Source organism: Limulus polyphemus, unplaced genomic scaffold (assembly GCF_000517525.1).
Source record: "Limulus polyphemus unplaced genomic scaffold, Limulus_polyphemus-2.1.2 Scaffold1205, whole genome shotgun sequence".
Taxonomy (NCBI): domain Eukaryota; kingdom Metazoa; phylum Arthropoda; class Merostomata; order Xiphosura; family Limulidae; genus Limulus; species Limulus polyphemus.
Window position 1 is genome coordinate 202657 of NW_013666815.1, and position 9746 is coordinate 212402.

The window sequence follows — 9746 nt, forward strand, 5'->3', positions numbered from 1 at the left end:
AATTTAGAAGGCTATAAAACAAAACCTGAACTTGCTTAAATTTAGAAGGCTATAAAACAAAACCTGAACTTGCTTGAATTTAGAAGGCTATAAAACAAAACCTGAACTTGCTTGAATTTAGAAGGCTATAAAACAAATCCTGAACTTGCTTGAATTTAGAAGGCTATAAAACAAAGTAAAATTGTCTGTTCTTTGAGCAATATAGCATGTTTCCCACAAACTGATGAAAAACCTGTAAATCTAGCTACACTATTTGGTTTGTTTGCTTTGTTATTTAATTTCACACAAAGCTACACAAGGGCTGTCCATGCTAGCCGTCCCTAATTTAGCAGTGAAAGACTAGAGGGAAGGCAGCTAGTCATCACTATCTACCGCCAACTCTTGGGCTACTCTTTTACCAATGAATAGTGGGATTGACTGCACATGATAATGCCCCACAGCTGAAAGGGTGAGCATGTTTGTTGGGACAGGGATTCGAACCCGCGACCCTCAGATTGCTAGTCGAGCTCCCTAACCAACAGGTCACTGTTCGGTTTTATTAAAACTTTAACCCTACAGATGGTTCAAAGTACGTTATGTCACCTGTGTTTCTATCATTACATTCACAATTTAATTAAACAATTTTATTATCAATATATGTCAATAAATTTGGTATCGAACATATAGTTCAAATTTTGTTTTTATATAAGCTTTAAGTTCTTAATTTCGAAAGGAAATAATTAAATTAATTCTAAATCTTTACTTCTTAGTATCATGTAATGCTTCTTTGCTCCAAACTGCTCATTCAAAATTTTATTTCTACCTTTATATGATCTTCTGCCATCAATTACATTATGATATTGTTAAGCTATACTCTAAACGTATAGCCTCAAACTTCTTGGATTACCGAGATATAAACAAGAAAATCAAGCCCACGTACCACGCTCCTCTTACCTCATTATGTCTTTCAAGAAATGTCAATAATTCTCTCTCTCTCTCTCTGGCATTTGTTAATGGATTATTCATAACCAACCAACAGCAGAACCAAACTTTTTTTTATTAAACATGTTAGGAGGCTAGTTAGTTTAGTTGCCAGGTTAGGAAACATTCGGCACCAGTTACATTGTTCCTTTGTAGTGTTCGGCTAGACCAGATAACTGAACTTTTTTTTTATAGCAAAGCCACATCAGGCTATGTGTTGTGTCCACTGAAGTGAATCAAACCCATTATTTTAGCGTTGTAAGTCTACAGACTTACCACTGTCCCACCAGGGAAAGAATGAACTTTTTAACCTATTTATAGCTTAGATAGAAAGCCGGTTATATTATACCAATTTTAGGGCATTCTATTTTTAGTGTGTGTGAATGTTTTATGTTGTAAACTGTATACTTGAAATAAAGATTACTAATATTTCGGACAATTAACTTCCATTACAAAAAAAATATGTCTATGGTTGCTTTTTCCAGAAAAAAATTTTTTTTTATGTATATTTTTTTTTAATTGAATCTTATAAATTAACTAACACTTAACTGAACAAAAAAGTAAGTAAAATTTCTCGTGCTACTCAAGGTATGATTGGAATGTGTTTGTTTACATCACTGTAAGGCTGTGATAAATGGCTTTTGGCATACTTTGAGACTGTCCAAGTCCAGCTGTTAAGCAACAAATCTAAAGGAACTCAGATCTGAAAAGTTTATTAGCTTTCACTGTAAGAATAAATGTGTGTAATGTCTGTTACAGTATTCAGTCATTCTAGAAAGACAAAATGGGGTAACTTAGATTTATTTCATATTTTTCAACTGTTCATCTTAGCCCACACTATTGATTTTGCTATAGTTAGTATCAGGGTAAAGAATATAAGAGATAAAACATAAATATAATGAAGTTCTAGGATTTATGCAAATTAAATATGAAAACTTTAAAATGAAAAAGTATGGTTTTTCTTAATACGAAAATTACCTTACACTCGGACTAGTCAAAGTCTGAGTTATAGTGACTCAGTAAGTCCACAGACAAATCTTTAGTAAAAATACTCCACCAAAGGATTTTTTTTTTTCACGTACAACAGACTTGTACGTTTACCGTAATTTTGCCAAATTTCAGAAAGATACACTAAGTACATTCAGTTATTAAATGTATAAATTCATGCTCACTGAGTTACAGACGAGGTTCAGTGACCTTTATAAAATATATCTTGTTTGTTCTAGTTTGTTTTTATTACATAAGACTTTCTAAGCTATCAAGATTTATATGAACAGTAAGACTTGCTCACTTTTATGAGTTCTTCAGCTATGTCTAGCATCCCTTGTCGTAGAAAATGCTCACACACCACCTGGTTTAATAATCGTTGACTTTCTTCTTCTCCAAAAACTTTTTCACTACTGGTGCTACCAAAATCTGGAATTAAATTCTAGAGACAAACCAAAAACGAACCAATTAGAGAAAAACTTAGCCCCACTTAATGGCAGGTGATATAGAACATATAAAATGTCACAGCAAAAAGTCACATTTTTGCCAATCCTTCCACATACACACCCCCTCTACAATACTTGCATATTGTTTTTGTACACCTGTTATAATAATATTTACTTCACAGCCACTAAAAATAATATACAAGTTAGCAGATCCTGACTTAATAAACAGTGTTTAAATTTCAACAAAAATATTTACTAAGTATTATAAAATTTGTGAATAAGTTGTTGTTTTTTTTTACTAGTTGAATGGGTTTAGTTACATTTAATTATGAAATGGTTAATCCAACCGGCATTTCAATCAACTGAATATGACTCACTACAACTCATAAAAAAAAATAAACAGGTTTCTATTTGCAGCTGTGACTCAAGGCTTGCTTACATATATTTAGTAAAGTGCACATGATTACAAGTTTTCAAGAAGTCAAGGGCCACACTTATCTGGCAAAGAGCCATAAACTGTACTTGTAAAACAAATGTTGGTTCTAACTTAATAACTAAGCATAGAAATAAGCAGTAACTTGTAATTTACTCAGAATTACAACAAATAATTGAAGCATTACATTTTGTTAAAAAGAATATTGATGTCAATCGCTGTACTCATGACCATATATATCATTTTTCTCACTCTATTTTTATACAGTTAAGATAATTTCAGAACATATACCTCATAAAAAAATTGGACAAGCTTATTTTTCTTCTAAAAATAATCAAAACCTTTATTACATGTTGAAATACCTTACCCTACTAAACACTACCATGATTTGGTCAACACCCTCTTGAGAACATGTAAACAACAGTAAAAAATATGTCCATAAAAATGTTACTTAGTGACAGCTCATGAAATATGATGCATTATTTTATACAGACTTTTCAATTACATTAGCAACAATACCTTAAGTGATTCATTGCTCGTGACACGATAATAAAAAAATAACACAATATCATGTGTAGTCGTTAAAAAGTAACTGAAAAAACAGCTAATCAGAAACCTGATTTTTTGATAACTTGCCTTTAAAAGACTTGAAACAGTTCTATGTTGCTATTACCAGCATTTGGAACTCCTGACAGAAGAAAGAAATAGTATTTATGTTTATTACTGTTCAATTTAAGTTCTGGATACTGGGTGAATTTGCTGGTCTTATGCCATGCACCTGTTTAGCATTTCTTATCTTTAGACTTAAGTTAGAATTTTAAAAATCTCTGGAAAATTAATAGCAACAAAATAGCTATGTAAAGAATATTTACATTTCAAAAGATATGATTTACCTTGTCAATAGCTTTTCCTACTTTCGAAACAGTTCCATGTAGGTCCCTGTGTTCCGTGGTCATGGATGTTGTGACATCTTTTACTCGTTTAGCACACTGTGCTAACAACAGTGCTTGGGATGGTGTAACTTCTTGGTCGAATGGTGCTGTAGTTAGTTACAACACATTAAAATTTATTGGAAATTACTAAAAGAAGTATATAAACTGTACTGGTTATAACTAAAAAAAAGTATTTAGGAATTAAGGAATGAATCTAATTATATATAACCAACTATATATATATATATATATATATATATATAACTTGTCAGTTTGCTTCCCTTGCCACTAACAGTATTTAATCGGTAAACTCAAAAAATATCACACGAGATCCAGTCAGCTTTAAGAAATTGAGATTAGTCCGAAATTTATAAATGAAAACTAATCTTCATAAGTGTTAAAATAATAATAATAACATAAAAAATTATTTTCAATATTATAAACAATAATATCAATGAAACTAAATATATTAGTACCTAGTTATACATTATACACCAACAATCTTTCTGAACAAATCTGACCAAGGTATATTTCTGAGATTCAACTCACCCTAATACATCACAAGCTCCCATATAACATAAGTAGCAAAAGCTTTTTGGAAAAATATTTTTGGTGACCCATGAACTAAACCAGTTTGTTTTCATGTAACTTATATCATGCTTCTACCAGTACATTAGAACCTGCTAACTGTATGTGAATATATGTACTTCAAAAATAAAGATATAATAAGGAGGGTTGAGAACGTTACATCAATACATTGTTGGAGCATCTCCACATTGTTACAGTCCACATTTGTTCATGCTCTATCTAACAACCATGCATTGTGACTATAGCCCTGTAGTGAAGTCTCCATTGCAAAAGACTCTGGTGTAAGACAATCATTTCCAAAGCACACCAATCCTCCCTATAGGCTTCCCATAATCCATCTACAGTTTCCCAGTGCCCATTTCAACAGTTCGATTGCAGAGATTGCTTCAGGTATGCAACAGTTAAACAGGGGGTATGACTGGAAGCCTTATCTTTGTGAACCCATACTTCTGTTGGCCTTATTTTCCAGATGGAGATCCTTCCTTATTATGTTGTGCAGTTACCACTGACTTTTCTGTTCATGGTTTCTCACCTGTTACCAGACATTGTACTTTGCTTACCATAACTAGAATATGACTTGTTGAAATCTTTATATATAGATGGTTCTGGTGTCCCACATTGATCCATATTCAATTGTTTTCCAAAGCCATTAAACAAAAGAGATTTCCTATTTTGGAATTTCTAAATCCCCAACCTGAACACATCTTTATGATCTGAGTCCATAAATATTATGCATCGGTAAGAGCTGCTACATACCCTTTAAAAAAGCAATCAATTTTTGGTACTCACAGTATCTACAAAATGCCAAAAAATGTCAAGATGTAGTTCTGATACATGCTGTTTTGTCACAACTTTATACTGGCTATGATTCTTGCATGATTCGCTGATTTACATATTCAAAATAAATTTAACAGAATGCATTCAACCCTGTATTACTATACTTGTCAGCTTTTGTATTCATAAGACACTGTTCTTATATGAAACTCAAAGGATTAAAATGTGGCTACCAACACAACCAAATTTAAAATCTTTACTGTGACTATATTATGTCACGTTTTGTTTACTAACATTGGTACACTTTGACCTAGCACTTTATAATTAATCATTACACACACCAGAGAAAAGTCATATGACTAAAAACAATCCAGAAAGACATATATAAATTATATTGATAACTTGGAAACAAGAGGCTTAAAAACAAAGTTTCACACTAAGTTCATTCAGACCATATTAACTTGAGTCAAAATGACACACAGATGTATCCAAGAACTCGCATCATAAAATACTTCACAAACGATTTTAATCTTTTAACGTAGTTTACTTAATTACATTAATCTTATACTATGATAAAAATGTGTCACTTATGATTACATCCAACTAGGATGTCACTGATCTGTAACATATCGTACTTATTACACTGGATATAAAAAGTAAGTTCCTTAAAACCCAGTACCAGACCTTCAGTTTGAGACTTTTAATTGTGCTCTTTAATTTGACTCTGGATAAGTAATTGATTGCAATCCTCCAAAAAAACAAACAAATACTAATTTAAATTTACGTGAGAATCCCAGATTTTACATATTCACATCGTGATCATGTCCTAAACTGACTAGAAAATAAAGTATTTTTTTACGAAAAATTGCTAAATGAATTTTTCGACACTGCTTCTCAAAGTCATGCGTGACTTAGTAGTTACTTCGGGTGAGAGTCATGAGCTTGGTGCTAGTTGCACCAATTTGATTGTGTTTAGTTTATTCTTGTTTTTTTGTTATAATCATTTTGTGTTATGTTGAATTCTTTGAATAAAGAATAAAAATTTAAATCAAATTTTTGTGTTTGTATCCATTAATACAGCATTATTCACAATGTTTATTTGTAGTAAAACTGCATTATAACAGACCATTATGGTGAAGCATGAGGGAGTGAGGTATCTTTAGCAGCTGCTAATGTGTTGAATACCAAGTAAACAAGACTTAAGAGATGTGTTATGGTAGAAAAAGTATGAAATATAAAATATATGCTAATAATAATAATTTTAATGTAGAAAAAAAAAGCACCAGTGTAAACCTACCCTTCCTTCCCTCCCTCCCCAGTGAATATATTTAATTAATTAACAAAATATGTGACTAATAAGAACACACTAACTTTTTGTAATAGATGAAGGTCCCTATTTATTTTCTAATCAAACTGTTTTTCTGTTTATTTATTATTATTTTTACTAGGTTATATGTTAATTAATCAACAACATTATTAAAAAGATTATGGCTGTTAACCTGCATGGAATGGCAACTGTTAAATAAAGACTTGTTTTGCTTAAATCAGCTGTGGCTCTTTTAATTGGCTGCAAAGCAAGCTTACTGGTGTGGCTATATGAGTATCACACATAGCATTAACTATGTAGATAAACAATGTGAATTTCATTGTTATATTTAAATTATAAAAAGTTAAAAAACACAGTAGTGTTACTGTCACCTATACTGTATAGTATACCTTAGGTCTGTTATCATATTATGTATAACTTATACTATAGTATACTATTAGTATTACTACCGAGTACTAGTACTAGTTATAGTATGATCCTTTAAAAATAAAAGATTCGACAGTAAGACCTAGTGGTAAGTAGTACTAGTCCTAGACTTGAGCTTACCCAACTCTTAGTCTTAAATTTAGATAAGCTAAAAATTAGACAAAAAAAAAGAAAAAAGAATGATGCCCAAATAGGCCTAACTTCTTTATAAAAGTTGAATAAAGAAGTTAGGCCCATTTGTGAATCATTCTATGCTAATTTATATGTTAATGAAAAGCTAAAACCTTGCCTTGGCTTAATTCAGTTTGTAAACCTTGGACATAATTCACCAAGTCAGCTAATGTCATTTTAGCATGTTCGTTAAATGCATGATACTTTGTTATAACTCTATCTACTTCTTTTTCTACAGCAAAACACGAATCCATCTTGACAGGCTTCTGAATTCGGTATTTACATCACTGGTTAAATAGTTTATATTATGGCAAGGCAAAAAGGACAAACTGTAAACTAATATTTGATGTTTGACAATGACCATTGAAAACGAATAGGCCTAACATTTTTAATAAACATATGTGGTGTAAAAATTATATCTATTAGTTGAAATCTATTGTCATTAACACTGAAGAATTTGATTAATAAGCTTATCTATAAGAAACTAAAGTATATCATCAATGACAATGTTTGTTGTTGTTTCATATAACAGGAAAAGTTATGTTTATGTCGAAGGATTGTTTGTTGTTCAGTAGAAAGTGCCCCCCAGTAGCACAGCGGTATGTCTGGGGACTTACAACGCTAGAAACCGGGTTTCGATACCCGTTGTGGGCAAATCACAGATAGCCCATTGTGTAGCTCTGTGCTTAATCACAAACAAATCAGTAGAAAGTTATATAAAGAGATATCTGTGCCCTGCAAACCGCGGGTATCAAACCATATTTTTAGCGTTATAAGCCTTCAGATTTACCACTAAGCAGCCTGAGGCACCGAATAATTGAAATTGAAGACGGTGTTTTGTTGATATACAGAGTTAGAGATTCGATAGCCTTTCTTTTTCTATTCGTAAAGCTATAGGCGCAAGTCTACTAACATGATTGTTTGTTGTGTTTGCCATAAAGCCGCGTATTGGTCTATCTACGCTGTGTCCACCATGGGAAATCAAACCCCGAATTTTGGCGTTGAAAGTCTGCAAACTTACTGCTGACCCAGGCAGCCTGAAAAACTCTGGCAGCGAATATGACGAATATAGTGTGGTTGAAATACTGTTATCATACACTCTTCTAATTCTTGAAAATCCGTTTGAGACTAGATTAGTAATGTAGTGTTAAAATATAATAGGCCTAATATAATGTCTTATGATAAATATAATTAATTATATCATTCTTTGTGAGCTTTGAAAAGGCGTTCACACCATAACAATTCTTGATGTAACAAATGGCCTATATAAACAGTCTTCCGACCTTTAATGTGTTTATTGTATCCTAGCCGTTCTGGAGGTATCTGGAATTGATCGAAACACATCGTAGGCAATGGATATGACAAATATAATATGGTTGAACTACTATTATTACACACTGTTCTACTTCTTGAAAATCCATTAGGAACTAGATTAGGAATATGTAGTGTTAAAAATATAATAAGCTTAATATAATTAATCCTGAATTTCTTCAAGGAAAGAGACTGAACACAAACACAATCAAACAATGAAAACATTTTTTTTTATTTCAAAGACAAAACAACAATGTGTGTGCGTTGTCTAAGAATGATAAGACAATTACCTTTACTGGAGAGGGTTAGTTCATGACTCTTAAGTGTAGAGTAAGCTGTAGTCCTTTCAAAATATCTCTCAATCTTTTCGTATTTCTAAGCTGTTTGAATCTGGGAAAACATCACGTTATATACTTAGAACTATAACATCATATGTTTCCAGAGCAACTAGCGCTAACATGTGACTAGTAATTTCCAGTAGAAAACAATGGAAGTTGTGACCTCGAAATATCACATGATCTACTAATAGGAAAAAAAAACAAAAAAAAACTGCTGTCTACTTTTACACACTAATCAAAACTTTATTACTTAGCGGTAAGTTTGAGGTATTATAATGCAAAAACCGCGTTTTCTGTACCCAGAAGTGGGTAGAGCAAAGATAGCCTATTGTGTAGCTTTGTTATTAAAAACAAATAAACAAGGTGTAGCAAGCACATGATATACAATATCATTTTATTCACTGTCTCTTTAGTGATTTCTTTCATGGACATATACCACGAGTTTTACTTAACCTATTGTTACGTCTCCGTTTGTTAATTAACTTTCCGTAACTTCGTTCCGACGAAACTTTAGCGACACAAGTCCTTACTTAATAAAACTGGTTTATTCTTTCTGAATATAACTTTACGATACACTTGATTTCAGCATTCGCGCTAAAACAAACGCTATAACGAACTTCAACAATACTCTCTGACTGCAAATCAATTACTCACTACCTACACACACAATGATGCCGTCACGTTGTGACCATTTATATATATATATACCAGGCTACCCTATATCTAGTAATCTCCCGACAATTCACGAAGGTTCGAGAGAAGTCGCGTGACACTAGTCACGTGACCTCGCTGACGCAACACTATGACTATCCAGATGTTAGAAATGAGCCTATAGTTTACTAGTCTATCTCTTAGATCATACCATCGAGATCACGTGACTGTTCTCACGCCCTCTACTTTCTAGAACTATCCTGTACTTTGGCGAATGCTCTAGCATTTACTAGATATAGGGTAGTCTGGTATATAAAAAAGGGTGACAACGTGACGGTAATGTAGTGTGTGTATAGGTAATGAGTAATTGAACTGCAGTCAGAGAGAGACGTATTGTTGAAG

The 9746-nt window shown here is 32.4% G+C and overlaps 1 protein-coding gene across 1 annotated transcript in view; it reads right to left on the bottom strand.

The window, feature by feature from the left end:
* The window catches only part of LOC106462605 (protein RMD5 homolog A-like), a 21761-nt gene extending 14446 nt beyond the window's left edge, over positions 1 to 7315 (bottom strand). Inside the window, exons 1-3 of the mRNA XM_013922548.2 lie at positions 7163 to 7315; positions 3720 to 3865; positions 2252 to 2389 (exon numbers count right to left, since the gene is read on the bottom strand). Coding sequence (XP_013778002.1) covers positions 2252 to 2389; positions 3720 to 3865; positions 7163 to 7298 — 420 coding nt within the window. The 5' untranslated portion in view covers positions 7299 to 7315. The remainder of the gene's footprint in view (positions 1 to 2251; positions 2390 to 3719; positions 3866 to 7162) is intronic.
* Positions 7316 to 9746: the final 2431 nt, after the last annotated feature.